This window comes from Mytilus galloprovincialis, chromosome 4 (genome assembly GCF_965363235.1).
Source record: "Mytilus galloprovincialis chromosome 4, xbMytGall1.hap1.1, whole genome shotgun sequence".
NCBI classification, from domain to species: Eukaryota; Metazoa; Mollusca; class Bivalvia; order Mytilida; family Mytilidae; genus Mytilus; species Mytilus galloprovincialis.
In genome coordinates, this window is record NC_134841.1 from 94067564 (window position 1) to 94092605 (window position 25042).

At 32.0% G+C, this 25042-nt stretch overlaps 1 protein-coding gene across 2 annotated transcripts in view; it reads left to right on the forward strand.

Annotated features, from left to right (window-relative positions):
* The window catches only part of LOC143073431 (uncharacterized), a 100350-nt gene that overhangs the window by 15593 nt on the left and 59715 nt on the right, over positions 1–25042 (forward strand). For both annotated transcript variants that reach the window (XM_076248976.1, XM_076248978.1), the window contains exons 6-33: positions 826–1050; positions 1757–2020; positions 2230–2478; positions 2851–3227; positions 3894–4034; positions 4634–4672; positions 5199–5307; positions 6153–6410; positions 7028–7312; positions 8348–8632; positions 8876–9075; positions 9654–9839; positions 10636–10668; positions 11270–11384; positions 13137–13373; positions 13732–13892; positions 14216–14315; positions 14972–15096; positions 15475–15495; positions 15810–15894; positions 16180–16404; positions 16681–16914; positions 17638–17892; positions 18141–18389; positions 19092–19453; positions 19946–20081; positions 20927–21178; positions 22682–22954. In XM_076248976.1, the coding sequence (XP_076105091.1) occupies positions 826–1050; positions 1757–2020; positions 2230–2478; positions 2851–3227; positions 3894–4034; positions 4634–4672; positions 5199–5307; positions 6153–6410; positions 7028–7312; positions 8348–8632; positions 8876–9075; positions 9654–9839; positions 10636–10668; positions 11270–11384; positions 13137–13373; positions 13732–13892; positions 14216–14315; positions 14972–15096; positions 15475–15495; positions 15810–15894; positions 16180–16404; positions 16681–16914; positions 17638–17892; positions 18141–18389; positions 19092–19453; positions 19946–20081; positions 20927–21178; positions 22682–22954 (5481 nt within the window). The remainder of the gene's footprint in view (positions 1–825; positions 1051–1756; positions 2021–2229; positions 2479–2850; positions 3228–3893; positions 4035–4633; positions 4673–5198; positions 5308–6152; positions 6411–7027; positions 7313–8347; positions 8633–8875; positions 9076–9653; positions 9840–10635; positions 10669–11269; positions 11385–13136; positions 13374–13731; positions 13893–14215; positions 14316–14971; positions 15097–15474; positions 15496–15809; positions 15895–16179; positions 16405–16680; positions 16915–17637; positions 17893–18140; positions 18390–19091; positions 19454–19945; positions 20082–20926; positions 21179–22681; positions 22955–25042) is intronic.

Consider the following 25042-nt stretch of genomic DNA (forward strand, 5'->3'; position numbering starts at 1 on the left):
AAACATGTTTACTTTAGGTATAACATATTGTATTCATGCTCAAAATTGTTTGAAATTCATTTAAAATACTGAATAGCTTGGGGCTACCAAGTTAATATGGACTTTCATTGAATATGTATTATATTTGAATAAATAAAATGTTTAATGGTTTTACCTATACAAATAAGCTAGTTCAAATGTACTGCAAAAGTGTTAGAGGTTTACCTTATGGTCAAGGTTGTGAAAAATCATGATTCAATTAGCAGTCAAAAACTTTTCCTGCTTAAGTTTTTTCCAAATGAAGTAAAAAAACAACAGTACTTAAAACTATATTGAGTGAGATTTAAATTACAAAACGTAAAAATATTCAAAAATAAATTACTAAATTTACAGTTGCAAAATGAAATTTATTTGTATTTTGATTTACATAATGATATTGTTATGAACAAAATTTTTGGAAAACAAATACACATACCATTTTGATTTGCTTTGGAATAGTGAAATATTTGTAATTTGTAATTTTTAAAGAAACAAATTAAAAACTTTTTTTTAGAAACAAATAGTTCTAAATTCTTTAAAATTTTAAATATTGTTTTAAAAAACAACATTGACTTTAGTTTAATTGATTTCATCACTGATAAATACAATTGTTGCTATTTTACGAAAGTTTCCTTTCATCTTACTAATTGCTTTTCTCACTTCCTCCATACCTGCTCAATAGAGAAAATCAATCTTTTTGATAAATGTATACAACATCTATATCTTTTATATATGTCCCTGTTATATAATAACAACTCAAACATGTTTCAGGCTCACTATCAATCATTTTTTGTATTTATTTTTCAGAGCCATGAAGGAAATGAGGTCCTGCGTATCTAAGAACACAAAGAACTGTGAATATGAAGTTTATCAAGAATGGGGAGATCATATGATACATTTACATGAAATTACCAACAAGACCTGCCAAAATAACACTATTACTATGTCCATGACTCAGCCTTTTGTTGGGCATATTGCCTCATTTTATGCTGTGGCAACTAGTCCATTTGCCAGTAAAGAAATAGTTTGCCCGTATGTATTATAAAAATAAGAGTCTTCTATTGTACACAAAGTGTCTGGTTCTGATAGAAATAAAAGTGTAAAGAAATATAAATGCAGTGTAACTAGCTTTGGTACTCAAAGTGCCCAGTTTTGATAGAATTACAGTGTAACCAATAAAATATGCAATGTAATTTGCTCCGGCACTCAAAGTATTCAATTTTGAAAGAAATACAGTGTAAATAATTATAATGCAAAGCAGTTTTACTATCAAGGCAAGACATTTTGTCAAATAATGCAGAAAAGGATTCAGAATTTAGTAATATTAACCATGTTATCACTTCATTTTTAGATAGAATCAAAGAAAACAACACATTTTAAATTTTTGTCTTAATTGTCGGAATTTAAGGCTATGCTATGAATCAATTGTGTGCAACCACCTTTGTTAAATCTTACATGATTACTTATGAAGAAGTTAAATTTGGAAAAATCTATGTTCTTCACATTTTGACAATATTCAGTTTTTAAGATTTCTATGTCCTTTTGGCAGCAGTTTGTCAGCAGGGAAAGGCAGGCTGGAGCAGACAAGCCTTGATAAAAGGGAGAAAAAAATCAGTATGTCTGAAAGCTGTTACCAGTAGAAGAAGTTTATACTAATATTTTCCCAACTTTAGCATATTTGATTTTCCATGAGTTAAGATTAAAAAAAAAAGTGATGCATTTTACTGTTATTTTACAGATTGTATTACAGCTCAGTTCACAAAATGATGGGTATGTTGAGGGAAGGGGAAGGAAACGCAATGGATATATGGTACGCCATAAGTATGGCACAACACACTACTGGAGGAATGTGTGACGATAAAAGAATGTGTGGAGATATGAACATGAAGATGATGATGGAGTCACGTTGTGAGACACAGATGGCTGAAGATTGTGTTAAATATGGTGACATTATGTCACTAGTAGCTAGCGTAGATGTTCTTGGATGGGAAGTGGTCTGCCAGTATGTACATTAACATCATTATATTTGGTGTTACATCATATATTTGAGGATCTTAACATTTTAAATTGTAAAATGAGAGAAATGTATATCGTCATTTGATTATGTTAAAGAACTAATTGATTTCCCATTTTAATGTCTACTTACTTTCAAATTTGAAGACAATTTTGCATGAATATATGTTATATCAACTGTTTATTTTTTGTTTGCAGTGAGACCTTGAAGATGATGGAATGCGTTACTCATAGTACTTCTGGTTGTGACATGTCTGCTATGAAAAAGATGGAGGAAACCAATAAAACCATCCACCGTACTTTAATGATGGTAGCTAGCCATTGTCCAGTAGAACCAATCCTGGCCAAAATAAATTGTTTACAACCAAAATGTGATGCCACAGCAGCAATGAGTAATTGCTTTAAGATGCCTAATGTAACAACACTGGCTGCAGGTCAAGCTCCTGTGTAAGTCTGTATTGATGTATTGTTTTAAACACCCAATGAAAAGACACTGGTTTTAGGACCATATAAGTACGAAGAAACATTATTTTAACTATCATTATGAATATGATAAAAGAACTTAAGCAGTAAGCAAGAATGAGAAACAATACTATTTATTGTAAATGGATAGTGAATTCTAGGTACAGACACTGTATTCTTTCATTATCTCTGTTAATGATTTAATTACTACAGTCTTTGGTTAAAAGTGTTTTTATGATAGTCTAACTGATGAATTTCAACTATAAATTTTTCATAAAACAACATTGTTTGAAGACTTTTTAATCTTTTATATTTTATTTTTTCTTCAACATCTGCAAGTTGTATTTGTATTTCCAGGATGGTTAATGAGACTTTACACTGTATAAAACAACATACTGCAGGGTGTCCAATGTCACCCTCTCTGTTATCTCTGGGTTACAGTAAGAAGAAATATCTTGATTACTTGAGACCATATGCCTACACTCCCCCCATGGAAATGGACGGAAAGGATGCACTGTCACGTATGACAAGATGTTGGTTTAAGTTTATGGGCGGATTTGAGACTGTAATGTCTCACAGTAAGAACTTCAGTCAAGCCATGTGCCATCTGTATATGAGTATGGACAAGGAATGTGGCAAGATGGATGATCTACCTTCAGTATTACAGCCAGGAATGAAACATCAAGAAATGATTTGGACTGGAATGGTTGAGTATCACTGTTCTCAAATGAAAGGTATGTTTTGATATATATGTATACTGATTTAACAGTTTGAATGATGATGTATATCTTTTTATTCAGTAGAAATTTTTAGCTGGAGTTTTTAGATGTTGTCGATTTCAAGAATAAAACTGGAAGAAAACATGAAATGATATACCTATAGCTATATCCCCACATAATCAATTTTATCCATGGAACTGCAGAATTGTATCCCCTGGAAAAGAATGTTTTAAAAAATACTGAAATATTTTGAAGAAGCAGAATAACGAATAGCCCATAAAGATTATTGTGACATTACTTCATTTACCTGTAACCACTTGCTACATGTATTTGTATTATGAAATATATATATATTAAAAATACAAAGTTAAGCATTTTCTTGCATTTCATAGCTGTGAATATTTATTAACATATTCAATACTTTTAGAAATACCAAATCTAAACACTGATTAAATAAAAGCAATATGAAATCGCAATGACAATGTTATGTTTTATAGACATGTTATACAAATTCTCATTCACTATTGAAGTTACATGTATTTGCAAGTAGATGTTAAGCAAGCAATGGATTGTTTTCTTAACACACATGGTGCCATATTAATTGTGCAGTGGCTCTATCTGTCAAGAGAAAGCTACTATAAATCAATAAATGTATTTAGAAGTTTTTAATGTATTGCACAGAATTGCCTGGTAATTGTCCAGAGATAGCTAAAGACCAGGCTGGAACATGTGTTGAGCAGTGTTCTGCAATGAAAAAATGTCCCGAAGGAAAGAAATGCTGCAGTAATGGATGTGGTCATACATGTGTGGAGCCAGTCGTTGGTATGTAGCAATATCTATGTTTTAGATTATTCTTTCTGAAAATTTAAAGATTTCAAACAGCATCATTGTTCAGTTTTTGTTGGAAATATTAATGTTTCTTGTAATATTAGGAAAAAGGTCTTATCAAAACATTGAAACACATTACTTCTAAAAAGAACAAGATAATTCTAAAATATTCATAGGATTATACAGGAAATTTAAATGATAGTTTGTATTAAACTACATGGCTGATAGGTTAATAGAAAAGAAGATGTGGTATGATTTCCAATTAGACAACTCTTCAAAACAGACCAAATATACAGAAATTAGCGACTGTAGGTCACTGTAAAGCCTTCAACAATGAGCAAAGCCCATATTGCATAGTCAGCAAAAGAAGACCTCGAAATTACAATTGTAAAACAATTAGCATGTTTGCATATAATAAATATAACTTTTGAAAAAGAAATTGAGTAACTTTTTTTAACTTTTCTATACTAGTTGTTTCATTTAACACTATAGAAAATGAATTTGAGATTTGAGATGTGGTAAGTAGCATATAGAATACCGGTAATAGTTGTCATGAAGTTAACCAATTTTTATTTATTTGAACTCTGTTTTAGATATGGATTCACTGAAAGAACTCATGTCCACAGTGCAAGGTAGGACATTTATTAAATCGGAAATATGGATATTCTTATTTGAATTAGATTTTTTTTTTTTAGAATATTAAAAATTCATCTGAAGGACTAAACATTACATGGATTTATGTAAATTAGAAAAATCCACATTTGTGTAATTTAGAAAACTTTTTTTTTTTATATTAGAAGAATTATATTTCTATGTTGTTTAAGGTGGTACCTAACACTACAGGGAGATAACTCTGTAATATCAGCTAAACGTTTTAATACGTTGCGTTGTGAAGGCAATATAAAGCTTCTCAATGATCAAAATTAGTGTTTGTCAAACTGCTATATAACCAGTGTAATTTTTCTGATAAAACGCTTGGTTCAAATTATTTTAATTTTTTATATTTTTGTAAAAGGGTCAAAGTAAATACTTTGTCAAAATTTTATGAAAATTAAACGAGCCAAATTAATTTTAGTGAAAGTGTTGGGTACCACCTTAAATTAAAACTGTTTTGTGTTAATAAGTGAATTTTGATTTTGTGTTATTAATAAATTTCAGAAAGTGCATCCTGTAAAGCAGATGAAGTTGCCAGCTATTTCAGTAACTATTGGTTAAGACTGATGCAAATAGCTTTTACACCAATTAATGAAATGGATGAACTATGCGGGTATATATCTTTGTTTTTGTATATCTATTATTATAGTCACTAGAAAATATATCCTTTAAGATAACAAAACTTTTTGGTTAATTGATTTTTTAGATAAAAAGGCAACACTGCCACATCTTGGTTGAATATCTGAAAAGTGGATAAAAGATATTATTCCATATTGCTAAAACTTTAGTAGGTTTCCTATATGAATGGGATTTTGAATAAAAAAGTATATTCACCACGCAAACGCCGTGTGCGTTTACATGTATAATTTTGTTAAAAAAAACGTTTGGTGTACAATTGATTTTGATAAATAATTGCCATTACATACGTTTCTCTCTGAACATGGAATAAAACAATTACTGTCGTTTTGTTTCGGTAAATATGTTGTTTAATTGACCCTTGAAAAACAGATATTAACTTCGGTCGTTGGCCTTAGTGAATATCAGTTTTTTTAAAAGTCAATAAAACTAAATATTTACCTCATCAAAAGACAGTAATTGTAGAATATCTATTCTAGAGATAAATTTGGTCATTATTTATTTTTGTCGTGTTGTGTGTTCTGCATTATTCAGAAGTAGAAGCTGGTCAACCTGGAGTCAGAGTAATGTAGCAGGGTGACTTGTCTTCCAGCAGACAATAACCTTGTGAACTAGCATGTTAAATAACTTGGTTGCATATTTATATCAAGTCAACATATTTTAGTCTTGAATATAGGCATTTAATTTTTCATGTGACTTTTAGCAATTGTCCATACATCTTGATTTCTTATGTTTGTAAGTTTACTTTTGCTTTTTGTCCTGATTATTTGTTGTATCCTACCTATCCTTATTTCCCTTTAATTATAATACTGTATATTTCAGATCTTTAAGTTGGTTCCACGAGTATGCGAAAGCCAATTTAATTGGATGTTCAACAGAGAGAGAGATGGCATTCAATGAAACCTGGGGAATGATCGAAAAAATCCATAAAAATGTGTGTCCAGTTAAGATGATTATAACCTATAATGACCAGGAAATGGACCAACCTATGTGTAACCTGGAAGCTGCAGATATGTGTTATGATCACTTTATGGATGTCCTGCTTAAAACCAATGCTTACCATACAGATCACACTTGCATGTAAGACAGTTATAATAAAAATTAAAAAAAAAACCCAAAAAAACAACACTTTATAGGTCTATGGATTCTTTAAAGTAAAGAGGAAATCAATACAGGGTAGTATTTGATGAAAACAATAAGGACAAAATAAGGTTCATACTTTGTCAAATGTAGTTTATATCAAACAAGTTTTCTAAAATGTAACAATGAGAATAGATTGCTCTTATTAAAATTGCAATCTGCTTATCATTAAAAAGATGGTCTGTTTGTTTGCTTTTATTTCTTATACACAAGACTCCCATACTAACAGTAATAATAATGTTGTTTAAAGCAAGATCATTGTATAAAAAAAATGTCTTTATTCTGTTTAAAAAAGACAAAATTATGAAGAAAACATAGAATAATAATAAAAATAAAACAATAACTGTGATGGTCTAATTTGTTTTCAAAAAGCAGCTCCTTTTCTTATGACATTGCAATTAATCGGCTTAAAGTGCCTCCAAGTACATATTTTATAGCATGTTGAAGTCAAAAAAAAACATTTGAATTTTAAAAAACAAAAAGTTTCATTGTTCTTATAAATATTTTTTTTCTGGCCATGTAAATATATTTATATACTGGTAATAATATATTTTCAGGGAACTTGTAAAAACCTTTAAATGTATGGAGCATGCAGTCGGTAACTGTTCAATGGATATACCTGAAATGGATTACATTAAGATAGAACTTCCATTCCTTAAATCTATGATTGGAAATCAATGCAGGAAACACTTCCATGGAGAAAAATTCTGTGCCATGAGAGAAAATAATGTTGTTAAAATGATGAACGACATGGTGTGTAGTAAAACAGAAGCAGAAAGGTGTTACAATCTATTCACCACAGCTAAACCCATGCTAGAACATGATGGAAAAGCATTATGCAGGTAAGATAAGATACAGGGTTATTGTTGCTAGTTATGACTGTCAGTCTGTTCACCAAACTTAACCCATGCTAGAACTTAGTGAAAAAGCTTTATGCAGGCTAGTTAATGTACAAGGCTATTGTTGACAGTTATGTCTGTCGGTCTGTTCACCACAACTAAACCTATGCTAGAACATAGTGGAAAAAATTTATGCAGGTAATTTAAGATACAAGGCTATTGTTGAGGCTATGTCTGTCAGTCTGTTCACCAAAACTAAACTTATGCTAGAACATAGTGAAAAAGATTTATGCAGACTAGTTTAGATACAAGGCTACTATATCAGGTATGTCTGTCAGTCTGTTCACCAAAACTAAATCAATGCTGGAACATAGTGAATAAGCTTTATGATGGTTAATTTAGATGAGTTATTATTGAAAGTTATGTCTGTCTGTCTGTTCACCACAACTAAACTCATGCTTGAACATAGTGGAAAAGTTTTATGCTGGCTGATTTAGATACAGGGCTATTATTGACATTAATATCTGTCAGTCTGTTCACCACAACTAAACCCAAGCTAGAACATAGTCAAACAGCTTTATGAAGGTTAGTTTAGATACAGGGCTATTGTTGACATTAATGTCTGTCAGTCTGTTCACCACAACTAAACCCATGCTAGAACATAGTCAAACAGCTTTATGATGGTTAGTTTAGATACAGGGCTATTGTTGACATTAATGTCTGTCAGTCTGTTCACCACAACTAAACCCATGCTAGAACATAGTCAAACAGCTTTATGATGGTTAGTTTAGATACAGGGCTATTATTGACATTAATGTCTGTCAGTCTGTTCACCACAACTAAACCCATGCTAGAACATAGTCAAACAGCTTTATGATGGTTAGTTTAGATACAGGGCTATTGTTGACAGACCATATATCTTTTTGTGTGTTTATTTAGTGTGGTGTTTGTCTCATTTATGCATATTCTCCCCTTTTTTCATCCATTTGTAATAGCAGGTTATTTTTATTTTACAATTTTGTATTTGTATTTTTTCAGAGCTGCTAAGGGAACCACAATGTGTGTAATGGCTAAAACAAATAACTGTACCAATTTAGACAATATCTCTGGAGGCAAAAATGTGAGCCAGATTATGGACGAACTGAGTGCTTACTGTCCCGACATGGAGGACTCTATCATGGCGGAAATGGAAGGCATGGAAGACAAAGAAGAAATGAAACTCTCCACAGAAAAACAATGCCACCTTTTGGAACCTATGGCTCCATGTACCACCGTCATTACTCCATGTTTCAATAATTCTTACACACCATCATCTTTATGCAGGTTTGTATATTAAGCTACATCAAATTAGAATTAGTTTCTTGGTAGGATCTTTGCCCTACAGATAGTCTAAGGATGCATCATTAAGCTTCAAAACGTTTTTGAAAAAAAATTATTTATAAAATGCTTCTTTCAAATCAGTCATTATTATTAACTAAGTAATTCTACTGTAGTAGAACGCATAGTTTTAAAGAAACTCTGTAGAAACTATAATGACTCGCTATTATTTTTTATAATTATTTTTAGTAATGCTGTTGCTATCAAAGCTTGTATAAACCTGGCTATGGTTGGCTGTAATGATGAAATATTGACTGTAGTACGAAAGTATGCACAAGAGGATGAAGTATTAGGGAGCTTGTCATGTGATATTTTACCAGATCTGCCATCAACCTATAAAGCACCTGGTGTCATGTTACCTGTAGAATGCTTGAACTCTAATATAACAGGTAATTTGAAATGTGCTGATTGGTGTATGAGCTCTAAAGTAGCAAACATGATTTGATTATATCAGTTTTAAGAGCATAATTTTAATATATCAGCCTTAAAAGTATACTATAAATGTTTCAGTCTTAAGAGAATACTTTGAATGTCTTAGTCTTAAAAGAATACTTTGATTTCAATCTTTAGAGAATACTTTGATTTCAATATTTAGAGAATACCTTGAACATTTCAGTCTTACGAGTATACTTTGAACATTTCAGTCTTACGAGTATACTTTGAACATTTCAGTCTTAAGAGTATACTTTGAACATTTCAGTCTTACGAGTATACTTTGAACATTTCAGTGTTAAGAGCATACTTTTAACATTTAAATCTTAAAAGCATACTTGAAATATTTCAGTTTTAAGAGCATGTCTTGAATATTTCAGTCTTAAGAGCATACTTTTATCATTTCAGTCTTAAGGGCAAACTTTTAACATTTCAGTCTTAAGAGCATACTTTGAAAGAGTGTACTTTAAATATTTCAGTCTTAAAAGAATACTTTGATAATTTCAGTCTTAAAAGCATACTTTAAATGTTTCAGTCTTAAGAGAATACTTTAAAGATCCAGTAATGAAGAATGATAAAAAAGAAGCCTGTGAAATGCTTCCAGTAATGGCTGACTGCTTAGTAGAAGGGGTTAAAGGTTCTATGAAAGCTGATATATTTATGGCACACAGATTGGCTAATACTATTAGACAACATACATTCATTAAATGTGCTGCCGAAGGTATGCTACTATTGTTTATATCTTATCATGGTAATAATAAGAAGTTAAAAGTTTCTTGACACAAAAACTGGCCCGAACATTTAAGACATAAGTTCAGATGTCCGCCTGAAAATGTGCTTTATTTTTTAAATGTAGTCTGTTCTGATGTGCAATGGGAAATTGTTCTGATGTGCAATGGGAAATCTTAATTTGTAACCTATAAAAGCTAAGACACAAACATAAATGGTATACCTCACTACTGTGGAATCATTATTATATGTTGGGTACCAATTATTGAGGACTCCTTGATACAAGATTCAATCATGTTCAATCAATTACAAATTTTCTAAAAACTTTTATGTAGTCAATGGCAAAACAAGGAAATCAATGAAAAGTTTTCCTCAATCCATGAAAAATTTGTGCCCTTGACAATATATGATTACATAGTAGTTTTGATCATAGTAATTTGATGTAGTTAGTACAGTTAATCATGTTGGTAATTGTTTTGTCATCTAAGTATCAATTCATTGTTATTTTAAGATGGAGGTGAACATCTGATGTAAATGATAAACATGGAGCATATTGATAATGAGTAGTATTATATAAGAACATTAAGGGCATCTGGTCCATGGCAATGCAAAGACTTGGGAAAAAAAAACAAAACATATTCAGAGATTGAAGTATGGACTGTGGAATTATAAATACATTGATATAGCATGGAATGCTTAAAGGACAAGAAAAACTAGTCTTATCAATTGCTTTTTACCAGATTTTATTTCCACCACAGAAATTATCAATGATCTCATTTATTTTACAGATAAAATTCTTAACAAAATGGAAATGTTGAATGGTACGTAAATTTTTGCTATAGTAGCTTTTGTATTTGTCTTCTTTATTTGATTTTGAAAGACTGATTGGTGTTATTTTCTAATACCCAGCAATGAATATTAAGTGTTTACAATGAAATAGCCACTCAACAATACAAAGCAGACAAAAACAACAACCTATTAGTCACCATATAGATGTGATATAATATAACGGTAATTGACACATGTATGTATGGAATTATAGTTGCCAACTCTCCTTATTTTTCAGGCTCACATCTTCAAAAAGCCAATTTACACTTGGGATAATTGAAGCACATCGTTTGAAAGTAATTCCATCAAGAAAAGAGACAAACATAGTAAAATTAACCAATAAAAAAACACAAAAGAAAGGTCATTTTACCCATATCCAAAAAAGGCTGTATTACTGTTTTAACATGTTATTCATGAATAAAGGACTCTAAAAATGGTATTTGCGATTTAATTCTAAATAATTGATAATATTACAGCTCACAAGATTAATTCTAATGAGAACCAAAATTAAGACCTATGTCATGAACAGCTTGTTATTTATGTAGAAAGTTACTTTTAAACAACTGAATATTTGCTATATTTGTTTGTTAACAGATACTGCAACAGGATATTGTAACATAGACTATGCTGCCACCTGTATGCTGGGTGTTAGTGTTAATAATTACTTCGGCATAGCTTCACCACTTGCTGACAGAGAAATGATATGCAGGTACACTATATAAATCAGTTACAAATATCCCAAGGGTGCCTCAATATAAATCAGTTACAAATATCCCAAGGGTGCCTCAATATAAATCAGTTACAAATATCCCAAGGGTGCCTCAATATTATAGTATTAATGAATGGGTGTTTTTATAATGGCCTGTTATATGTCCAAGGTCTGTTATAATGGTCGAGGAAGTCTGTAATGGCCCGAGGCAACGCCAAGGGCCATTACAGACATCCGAGGCCATTATTACTGACCGAGGACATATAACAGAAACATTATAAAAACACCCATTTCTTAATACATTTATTAACCAACTGAATAAAAGTGTATGTGTTAATATACCAAATATCCAAGATATTAAGTTGACAGAAGTTATGTGTTGAAAAACAGGAGGAACAGTGATCCCTATATATGGTTCTTTAATGTTAGTTGCTGGTTACTAAATTAAATAAAATACAAAAAAGTATTATACTCTTTACAACTTAATTTTGTTAACTTTATTAAAAACCCTAACTGTGCTTTATACAGACAAACCGGGCATTAATACAGGGCCATTACAGAAAAACAGGGCCATTACAGAAAAAAACAGGGCCATTACAGAAAAACAGGGCCATTACAGAAAAACAGGGCCATTACAGAAAAAAACAGGGCCATTACAGAAAAACAGGGCCATTACAGAAAAACAGGGCCATTACAGAAAAAAACAGGGCCATTACAGAAAAACAGGGCCATTACAGAAAATATGTTATTTTTAATAACCAGTCATTTTGGCAATAATGTACTTAGTTGGTTAATAAAAATCAGTTACAATATCCCAAAAGTGCCTCTTTCACAATTACTGTCAATACAAAACACTCACTGTAATATAAGATTTACACATCTTATTGGTCTTCCCTATGAATGAATTGCTTAACTCTTCATAAAATGGCATTTCACTGCTTTGTAATGTCAAATATGTTGTCCAGGTTTTATCATCAAAGTGAAAGCATTTATACCAGCTTTGATAATTTTAACCCAAAATGTTCAAGTCCCCTTCAGTTTCAGATGAAACAAAGAAAAGCTATTGTTTCTTTCATAAAAAAAATTCACAAATGAAACCCTAATTGATATTCAATTTCTCATCATACATGTTTTGATATTGCAAATTATCAGCTGTGTAAAAAAATATGGAGCCTTTTTTACTTACCTTTCTGGGTTCACTCGATGAAAAATTCATATTGTGACATGATACTTTACTGTTTCAATATAGAGAAAACCCAATAATCTACACTATCATGTTTATAACCATAAATATCTCCTTAGTTCTCTGTAAAATAACTATACACTCAGAGTACAAAATTAGTGTTGGAAACGCTAAATATTGTATGTTGATTGCTTGATTTCTGAGTCTGACTACACTAATTGTGTTCAAAATTTTACAAAAAGAAAAATGGTTCAATTACATTTATATCTGTATGGGATTTTTACATTTAAATGGTATTTTTTGGTTACATTTTAAGTCAAGTCCACTATTTTCTTCTTACTCTTGACTTGCAGTGATCAAGGCCAGAATTCATTAAATTTGAATTGTTTTTATTATATATTAAAAAATATTATTATCTTATGGTGATCTGTAATGGTTAAAGCCAAAACATTATTTGACAATTCAATTGTATTCTTATGTTTAACAATTGATAGGACCACCTTTATTTGTAAAAAGAGTTGAGGATTTTAACAGAATTTGACTTGATAGATAATTTGTTTATATTACAGCAATAGATTAACCTCCATACAGTGTGTCCAGAATGTAGTCTCTGGCTGCTCTGAAGTGGTGAAAGCCAGAATCTTGCATGAATTAGACTGGGTTGAAGGCATGATGCAAACCATTGGTGTATGTTCTGAAGAGAAACCTTTTGTGTGTGATCCCAAGGGTGCACTGGATTGCATCAGTCAACTCTCAGCAGGTCATGTGTTGAGCAGTGGGACAGAAATGGAACCAGCTATATGTGCGTAAGTATTATGTGTCTACAAAAAGCAGTGTTGATTTCAATTGTACGTTGGAGAATTGCCTTCATTAAAAAGAAACAAATACTGTAAAAGCAGAAATTTTGTGGAAGTTTTAATTTCGTTTATTTTGTGGAAAGAATTTATCCACAAAATTAAAAAAAACATGAAAATTTAACCTTCATATAACATCATTTCCATTTACTGGAAACCACAAAATTAAATCCCCATGAAACCTTTTATAGAGACAAAACCACGAAATTTTAACCCCACGAAAAATTAATATTTCTACAGTGTATAGGAAATATGATTTAATTCATGTCAAAGATGCAGCTGTGTTGATATTCTTGTTTTTTTCCTACAGAGCCATTGCACCAGTAGAGAAATGTGTTGTAGAAAAGGCTTCATCTTGTCCTATGAATATCAGAGCAAGCATTGAACAGTCGTTAGTACAAGTGTCCTCAATGGCACGAAGTGTATGTCCTGAAATGAAATCAGATATGGAAGACGAAGATAAGAAGAAAGGTAATAATCTAGGATAATCTTGTTTTGTGTTGTTTGTTTGCTGTCTTAAGGTTTACACTACATCTCCTGTTACAACTATTATTTTTTTTAAAGTTTTTATTGTGAGCTTATATTCTGGTGTTTTTATTGTTGATTAAAAGTATTCAGTGAGATCAGAGTCTCATATAACTTTACAATGCCATATATTTCAATGAATCATTCATCTCTGCATATAACGACTTGTTCTATATTTTTGTCATAGACTATTGATAAATTGCCTAGGCAAAGAAGTTTAGAATAAGCAATTGGTTGCTTTCACTGATTGATGATTTCCTCTCTTATAGGTGAATGTAATATGGAGAAGGCTGGTTGGTGTACTTCACAGCTTCTCAACAAAACATCAATGTTGTTAGAAGGCAAAGGGAACAAAAGAAGAACTTGTGGGTAAGATTGTTATGTATATAGTAAAATTTGGAAGATGTATGTGTATTGTTTTGGTTTAAAACATGAATTATATGCTGTTATTACAGCAAATGCCCCAAATTGAGAAGTGTACTATTGATATTCACCCCTATTAAAGCCCTGGAAGTGTTAACAATACAAAATAGAATTTAGGGGGGTATATTTATATAAATTGATAGTGTTGAATTTTATTCTTCCTTATTATACCCCCGCTTTAAAAAAGGGGGGGTATACTGTTTTACCTCTGTCTGTCAGTCCGTCCGTCAGTCCGTCCATCAGTCCGTCCGTCCATCAGTCCGTCCGTCAGTCAGTCCGTCCCATGAAACTTTCGTCACATTTTTCTCAGGAACTACACATCCACCCTTTCTGTAATTTGGTATCAACATTTATATATGTCAGCCATACCGTGTGATGCGTTTTCAAATTCATCACTCGACAACTTCCTGTTAACCGAACACTTGCATATTTTTACACTATTAATATTATCCACTTGCGGCGGGGGTATCATCAGTGAGCAGTAGCTCGCAGTTTCACTTGTATTAAATGTATAATGGATTATACATGTAGAGAATACACATGATTGAAAGAGAAAAATTTATTTAAATTTTCATGTATTAAAGATTTTTTTTCATTTACAGTGAGATGACAGAATTATTAGAATGTGCAGATATGATGTCTATGAACTGCCCCGGAGACCAAGGAAAAAAGATAGATGCTAATAGACCTCTGCTTAAATTACTGGTAGAGGGCGCTTGTTCTCCAGGTAAAACTTTTTTTAGAAACAGATTATTTTATCATGATTTAGATATTCATGGATATGTTTGACCAGCTCTTATTTTACATTCTAATTTACATTCAGCGACAACATTCTCATTTCTTTAAGGATAAAAGTAATTATAGAAGCAAATGAGAAAATTCTGCCAGTGGAAGTTTCGTGCATTTTTTTAACACAGTTTTTAAACTTGACTGCAGCTGCAGAAAGGATATTATCTTTTATATCTTTTTCTGGGTAAATTAACGCTTTAATGGAGATAGAGTTAATAAGCTGAGAACAATCTACAGGAAATCATGTTATCAAACATTTTTTGGAAGGACATCCATTTATATAAAATAAAAACTAAATTTATTTTTTATTTTGCAGATATGGAAGAAAACAGTAAAGGTAATGTCATTAATGGAAATCTTTGTTATGCACTATTTTTAAAAAGTACACATTGCAGATTATGATATTTCAAGTTTAACTTTGAATTATTTTACAGAAAGCGTTTTCTTTTTACCAAGAATTGGGATATAAGGTAATTTAACAGCCATAGGGTTTTACCAGTGTTTTTAAGATCACATCAACACGTATGAACTAAATGCATGTTGTATATTTTATCTGTTTTGATGTATAGCTTTGTAGCTTGGTCACAGGCCAATATCTCTGGTTAGCTATGGGATCATATAATGTTTTGACAACATATTTTATCTCTTTAGAAATGAAGACTTGTAGCATGATGGCTGGTGCTTGTTTGACACAATATCTATATCTAGCTATGGGATCATATACTGGGATGTGCAGGTAAATGAATGTTTGTTTTTGGTCTACTTTTTTATATGATTAAAAAGAGATTTCCCCGTCATCTGAACACTTTTTTAAATGTATTTTACATCCAAAGAAAATTGACTGTCAGGTTTGACATCTAAAGGATTTTGGAATATTTATTAATGATTTTGAAATATTTAACAATATTTATAGTGTAAAGAAAACATGGTTCTAACATTTTCAATGAATATATAATGATACAAAGTTTGAGTAAAAAATAATTTCTGTAAGGATTTAAAACTTTTGATATTTTTTATTTAGCCAAGCAATACCATCGCTAGCATGTTTGAGAACAGCTACAGAAATATGTCCTTCACCGTATAAATATGTTGTTGCCAAAGCAACAAAGCACCTAGCAACTGTCTCCATGGAGATGTGTGGATCAAGGGGATGTAATTCAGATATGGCATGGCATTGTATTGAGGATGCAGACAAGTACATCAAGGCAGCTGGTTCTAAAATGTTGGAATCTCCAATGACTTGTGGGTAAGTAAAAAAGTCTTCTCAGCTTAATATTAACTGTCCAAACATGCAATCCTGCAATTAAATTTACCAATAGCAATGGCAAAAAGGAATATAAATCAAAAAGATAAAAATAAAGCCTTGAGATGGAACACAGCAATCAATGCACTTTTCATGGATAATTTAATTAATGAGTTATAATTATGGTTGAATAGTTTAAATGGATTTGATTAGGTAAACATTACATCATATTAGATATATATTTAGTTAGGTATAATTTTTTATAAATTTACATTTCAGAGCCGTGATGGGATCTCTGATGTGTGCAGTGAACCATACTGTTCATTGTGAGAAGGGAGACAACCCTTTCCTTGAAATGAGTATCTGGAGTTTAAAGGTTATGATGGACATGTGTCCCAAAAGTCAATACAATGAAGCTATTAGTGTTGGACAAAACACTACAGCTGTTGAGGCTATATTACCAATACAAATTCTTCTTGGACTGCCCCAAATCAATAAGGAAACCCTTTGTCCGTAAGTATGATTTGTTTCTATAGCATCCTGGTGTTATGGGTGTCCGGCAGTATTAAGAATGCATTGTGAGTCACATGCTTCAAAAAGCATGTATAGTATGAATCCATATGACATAGGAACACATATGATCTGACCATAATTGTCATCTATTTGTACCATTTTTCAGATTGCTGCATTCTTAATAACATTGGTACATTTTATTTATTTATTTGCCTCTTATGTAAGCTTTTTTAAATTATTGAATCAAAAACTGTTCGAATGAAAAAGAATTATATTTGATGGAATATTTAAAGCCTCACTCAAACAGTGGGTGTTGAACGTATCTTTTAGGACATTTGTCTATATCGTATAATATATCAATTCATTGATGATTTAACATTTGTCTATATCGTATAATATATCAATTCATTGATGATTTAACATTTGTCTATATCGTATAATTTATCAATTCATTGATGATTTAACATTTGTCTATATCATATAATATATCAATTCATTGATGATTTATTTTTTTCCAGTCAAGCCAAGATTTTCATTCGTATATAGCCGTCATAATTCTTAAAAGATTTTTTTAAAAGAATTTAACATTTTCTTGAAATGAAGAAGATAACTGTTGTGTAAATATTTTGAAATCATAGATCAATGTAGATGGAATATTTATTCTTCAGTCACAAAGATGATGATAATTTATTCTGTTCGTCATTATTGATATTATCCTTTCAGACAAGCAAAGATTGCCATGGGAAGATTTGCCGAGATGATGTGGTACATGAATGTATCTCAGTTAGCACATGCTCGAGTCAATTCCTACGTCATGGAAAAAATTGTTGGCACTTACTGTTATGATGAAGACATGTGGAAAGATCAAACAGGGCACCAGTCTTGTAATGTTTCCATGGTGATGCAATGTGCGAAGGAAGTTGATATCCCAAGTAAAATATCAACATCAGTTTTCAATGGTTGGAAACCAGTTTGTGAGTAAGTAGTCATGCTTAAGAAAGTCTTCATGGTTCAATGAATTTTACTTAGTTACACAAATGTATGTATTTTCATATAAACATACAAACTTTATTAACTAGATTTAAATTTAGCATCCTGTTGAATAATCAAATAATGTTTTTAAGTGTCGATTATATGTGTGCTAAGTAAGTAAACGTGCCAAACTTCTTTCAAACCTATAAAACACACCTTGTACACAATGTATTATTTTTATTACTTTTCAACAGAGCCACAGAGAAACTTCTTTGCTGTATGCACAACATGTCCAGTTCGTGTTTTGACCATAAAGATGTCTATGCCATGATCCAGCTTGGTGCTGATGTGATGTCTATGGTTGGTGACCATTGTCCACTAGAGGAGATGCAAACCAGATCCATGAAGTGTACACCCCGCCCACAACCTTGCAACACACATCAAGCTTTAGCAGAGTGTTATATGCCACTCAAAACTAGGAGTGATGTTACACAACTTTGTCAGTAAGTTCATAGAACTTTTTAATTGATTGCAAAGTTCTGACCAAACAAAAAATAAATCAGCTTCAAATATCTTTTAGAAATTCCTTTATCATGTTTGAAAATATTACATTTAATTGTATCTATTGACTTAATAAAAAAGTTGGTTAAATAATATTATTTTCAATTTCAATTTGACAAAAGTATTAAATAAACACTTCAACAAAATTTCAAATGAAAATTAAATACAAAATTTCAAATGAAGATTAAATTGATCCACTCAATTCAGCACTCTATATCAAATAGCCAAAACAGTAGATTGTAACTTATGTAGATCTTTTTATTTGATAGAAAATCAAAGGATATGGAGTATTCATCCTTGACAAAAAATCAGTACACACACAGCTAAAAACATGCATAAAGCAAATGAACACTGCTATGTAAAGCTGATGAAGTATTTTGCTGACCATTAATCTCCCTTAGATTAGTCTTTTTCCTGTGTGAAAGAAATATCCCATCTTATTAAAAAAGTATTTCAAATTTTTTTTCTGGGATTTGTATACTTGCTTCGTCTCAGGTTCTGATTTGTTTTTTCCTATTCAAACGAATCATTTCCCATTGTTATAAGCACCCAGCATGGACTATCTGTTACCTTTTCATTGATAATAATTGAACTTACTTTTAAAAGCTTGCAGCAAATATCTTTAAATTTTTTTTTTTAAACAGAAATTTGACAGAAATAGATCACTGTTTCCAAAGACATCTCAGAGGCTGCATGTCTGCACAGGTGGCGCCTCATGCTAATATCCTAAAGACCTACCACTCCTTGTGTAATTCCCAAGCTGATACCAGTAGTTTCGTACATGAAGACCAAGTTGTTGGCTCCACCAAGTGCTTGATGGGAATGATGGAAGACATGAGCCAGGGTTTCCTGAAGGAAACATCGGCTAGTAAGACTGTGTGTGAAGCTGTATCCTCTTTCTCAGCCTGTAAAGCCCGATGGGAGAACCCACCGCCCATGTATACATATATGACCAGTACAGGAAGTCAAAATTATCAAAATTTCTACAAAACTTTCTGTAGTAAAGGTGAGTTGATGTATAGCTATTTTAAACATAAAGAATATCTGTTTAAAAAGTAAAATAACAAAAATACTGACCTCAAAAGAAAATTCAAAGTCCTTTATCAAATGGCACAATCAAAAGCTTATATATACATTAAATGAATGAAAAACAACTGTCATATCCTATATTTTTATTTTCTTGCATTAAGTTAAAACATAGTTTCTAGTTATATAAATAATTAATGGCAAATGAATTATTAGGGTTCACATTTACAGGTTACAAAACAAAATGATGCATATGTAGGATAAGAATATTGTATTTTGTATTAAAGGAAAAGTTTTATTTTTGATTTTAGAATTTTGCAATGCCTGTTCATTGAGCATATATATGAATTACTTTGAATTATGAAATTTGAAAGTTTGATTAAAGATGAATCTATGGGTCACCAGTAAAACTACATTTGCGACTGTAAAATTGTCAATTGACAGTCCTACAGATCTTATGTGTATGTTTCAGCTGAACCATCCACTGTACCTGTGGCAGAGCAGTATTTTTGTATGACAGAGGTGGCCTCTATGTGTGTTACATCATACTTTACCAGACTGACTACATGGATGGTCACTCCTGTGCAAGATAGAGAAAATGTTTGCATGTAAGAAATTGTTTTACTTTTAATATAATTCATAATAGATTGGGTTTTTAAGGAAGTAGTCAGGTTAGATATAAGATTTTTTTTCAGATGTTCAGACTCCTTGTGTTTTTTCCTACAATACAGGGGAAAATATTTTGCCCCATCACAGCCATTTTTCTTTTCACAGAAGACTTCAATAACTCATAAAAGGTCTTTACCAAAATTAAAGCAGATTCAAGATATTTTTGACAATTTGAGACCCAAATAATGCCAATGCTAAATATATGGTAAAAGTTTGAGTCAGCCTTCTCCCACCATTTTTTTTTAAATCATATCTCTCAAAAAGGATTTCCATAACCTTTTAATATTTTAGCTGATTTTGTTCCTTTACTAATGCTCTTCTGATTTATAGTACTAATTTTGAATTTCAGATTTTTTTCAATTTCTCCTGACTTCATCCTTAAGTTTGATTATTTTAGAACTTTAGACTGTCTCATGGTCCATTTGTTAGAAAGTAATGGACAGTCAAACATGATTTTAAAATACAAAGTTATCATTCGATTGTGAAGAAAGGATATCTTATCTGGAATTGTGTAATTCATCAAAAGTTTTGGCTTTCATTCACAACTTTATATATACACACCTATTTATATATACACACCTTTATACACACCTTTATGTATACACACACACCTTTATATATACACACCTATTTATAAAAATATCAATGTTGCATTATCTCATTTTCTATTTGTTTTGATTGTTAATGTTGTATCTGTTGTTGTCGTGTGTTCTATGCTATGATTGTTTATGAATTCATGTCTTAACAGATTATGAATTATATTTGTATTATTATATTATCACAGGGAACTGGTAACTGTTGAAACTTGTGTTAAAGATGCATTAGCATCCTGTTCTACGGAAAGACAACAAATGTACCGTAACGTAATGGAAATGATTTATTTCTACCATGAAAAAGCGTGTCCCACTATGCCATATCAACAACTTTTATTATACCAGGATGATGTCTGCTATCAAGAAACAGCAGCTATGTGTGCTGAGGGATTTGGAAAATATCTTTCTACTACTTCTGGACATAATAAACAAGAATCCTGCAGGTAAAACATTTATTTTATGAGATAAGGGAAGGGGATGGAGATAGGACACAGAAGCTACAGATTTTTTACACTTTTTCAATGTAAAATTTAACAGAAATTTTTAACATTTGAGGTTGACTAGAAGTCACCCTCTAGTTTGTTAAAAGAAAAAAGAAGATCATCTTTTTTTTCTACTCTAAAGTTGGTTTTGACCATTATTTGTGTCATTAATAAAGAAAAAATGATAGTCCCTGTTAATTTAAGAAGTTTGGTACGGAAGGTAACTTTGCTGCTTATTATACCCCACGCAACAGGTTGCGGAGGGTATAATGTTTTTGACCCGTCCATCCGTCCGTCCGTCCGTCCTGTTTCTTGTCATCGCAACTTCTCTCAAACCACACAACAGAATTTCACAAAACCTTTTTATATGAAAAGGACATATTATGTAGTTGTGCATATCGACAGGAAATTACGATTCAATTTTTTTTCTAGGAGTTACAACCCTTTGAACTTATTTGCTTCAATGTACTACTGCAACAGTTTGTCATCGCAACTCCTCTCAAACCACACAACAGAATTTCATGAAACCTTTTCAGATAATAAGGACATACTATGTAGATGTGCATATCGACAGGAAATTACGATTCAATTTTTTTTCTAGGAGTTACGCCCCTTTGAACTTATTTACTTTAATGTACTACTGCAACAGTTTGTCATCACAACTCCTCTCAAACCACACAACAGAATTTCATGAAACCTTTTCAGATAATAAGGACATACTATGTAGATGTGCATATCGACAGGAAATTACGATTCAATTTTTTTTCTAGGAGTTACGCCCCTTTGAACTTATTTACTTTAATGTACTACTGCAACAGTTTGTCATCGCAACTCCTCTCAAACCACACAACAGAATTTCAAGAAATCTTTTTATATGAAAAGGACATACTATGTAGATGTGCATATCGACAGGAAATCACGATTCAATTTTTTTTCTAGGAGTTACACCTCTTTGAACTTATTTGCTTTAAGGTACTACTTCAACAGTTTGTCATCTCAACTCCTCTGAAACCACACAACAGAATTTCATGAAACTTTGTAGATAATAAGGACATACTACGTAGATGTGCATATCAACAGGAAATTACGATTCAATTTTTTTTCTAGGAGTTATGCCCCTTTGAACTTATTTGCTTCAATGTACTTCTGCAACAGTTTGTCATCTCAACTCCTCTGAAAACACAACAGAATTTCATGAAATTTTGTAGATAATAAGGACATACTATGTAGATGTGTATATTGACAGGAAATTATTATTCAGTATTTTTTCTTATACAATTTTTTTTTCTTATACTTATTTAATTTCTCCAATGACAATGTGGGGACGTGGGGTATGTGAGCGTGCTCACTAAGGTTCTTTAATATTTTATCAAAATTGACGACACAGAAGACTATGACTAAAATGTATGTTATATTTAATTTGAAATATTTTTTGGGGCCATAAAACAAATTTCTTCATTTCAGACATTTTGGAGAAATGATTAAATGCCTCCACTACAGCACTAAGAATTGTACATATAGTGATGCTGAATATGACAATATTGTGTCCATTGTTAACTCTGCCAACAGCATTATGGGTACTACATGTCCATTGATGACAGCTGTGGCATGTGATACTAAAAACTGGAGAGAAATTGTACAAAGAGCGTCATGTGATCCTAAGGCTGCTGAGAAATGCATGATGGGATTCAGTATGTCACTTCCTGAGAACATGGACAATGATACAGCTATGTGCAGGTAAAGGGAAATATTGTAGAAATGTGTAATTTGAAAAAAATAAGTTCAAAACAAGTGGAATACCTCTTTAAGCAATTTATTTTTCAACAATGGCAGGAATAATAAGAATTGGCAATGGTAAAAATGCAAAAATATTACAAACTTATTTTTAGCTCACCTGGCCCGAAGGGCCAAGTGAGCTATTCCCATCACTTTGCGTCCGGCGTCCGTCGTCGTCGTCCGTCGTCCGTCGTCGTCGTCCGTCGTCGTTAACTTTTACAAAAATCTTCTCCTCTGAAACTACTGGGCCAAATCAAACCAAACTTGGCCACAATCATCATTGGGGTATCTAGTTTAAAAAATGTGTGGCGTGACCCGGTCAACCAACCAAGATGGCCGCCACGGCTAAAAATAGAACATAGGGGTAAAATGCAGTTTTTGGCCTATAACTCAAAAACCAAAGCATTTAGAGCAAATCTGACATGGGGTAAAAATGTTTATCAGGTCAAGATCTATCTGCCCTGAAATTTTCAGATGAATCGGTCAATTGGTTGTTGGGTTGCTGCCCCTGAATTGGTAATTTTGAGGAAATTTTGCTGTTTTTGGTTATTATCTTGAATATTATTATAGATAGAGATAAACTGTAAACAGCAATAATGTTCAGTAAAGTAAGATCTACAAATAAGTCAACATGACCAAAATGGTCAGTTGACCCGTTTAGGAGTTATTGCCCTTTATAGTCAATTTTTAACCATTTTTCGTTAATTAAAGTAATCTTTTACAAAAATCTTCTCCTCTGAAACTACTGGGCCAAATTAATCCAGACTTGGCCACAATCATCTTTGGGGTATCTAGTTTAAAAAATGTGTGGCGTGACCTGGTCAACCAACCAAGATGGCCGCCACGGCTAAAAATAGAACAAAGGGGTAAAATGCAGTTTTTGGCTTATAACTCGAAAACCAAAGCATTTTGAGGAAATCTGACTGGAATAAAAATGTTTATCAGGTCAAGATCTATCTGCCCTGAAATTTTCAGATGAATTGGTCAATCGGTTGTTGGGTTGCTGCCCCTGAATTGGTAATTTTGAGGAAATTTTGCTGTTTTTGGTTATTATCTTGAATATTATTATAGATAGAGATAAACTGTAACCAGCAATTATGTTCAGCAAAGTAAGATCTACAAATAAGTCAACATGACCAAAATGGTCAGTTGACCCGTTTAGGAGTTATTGCCCTTTATAGTCAATTTTTAACCATTTTTCGTTAATTAAAGAAATCTTTTACAAAAATCTTCTCCTCTGAAACTACTGGGCCAAATTAATCCAAACTTGGCCACAATCATCTTTGGGGTATCTAGTTTAAAAAATGTGTGGTGTGACCTGGTCAACCAACCAAGATGGCCGCCACGGCTAAAAATAGAACAAAGGGGTAAAATGCAATTTTTGGCTTATAACTCAAAAACCAAAGCATTTTGAGGAAATCTGACATGGGATAAAAATGTTTATCAGGTCAAGATCTATCTGCCCTGAAATTTTCAGATGAATTGGTCAATCGGTTGTTGGGTTGCTGCCCTCCAATTGGTAATTTTGAGGAAATTTTGCTGTTTTTGGTTATTATCTTGAATATTATTATAGATAGAGATAAACTGTAAACAGCAATAATGTTCAACAAAGTAAGATCTACAAATAAGTCAACATGACCAAAATGGTCAGTTGACCCGTTTAGGAGTTATTGCCCTTTATAGTCAATTTTTAACCATTTTTCGTAAATTAAAGTAATCTTTTACAAAAATCTTCTCCTCTGAAACTACTGGGCCAAATTAATCCAAACTTGGCCACAATCATCTTTGGGGTATCTAGTTTAAAAAATGTGTGGCGTGACTTGGTCAACCAACCAAGATGGCCGCCACGGCTAAAAATAGAACATAGGGGTGAAATGCAGTTTTTGGCTTATAACTCAAAAACCAAAGCATTTTGAGGAAATCTGACATGGGATAAAAATGTTTATCAGGTCAAGATCTATCTGCCCTAAAATTTTCAGATGAATCGGTCAATCGGTTGTTGAGTTGCTGCCCCTGAATTGGTAATTTTGAGGAAATTTTGCTGTTTTT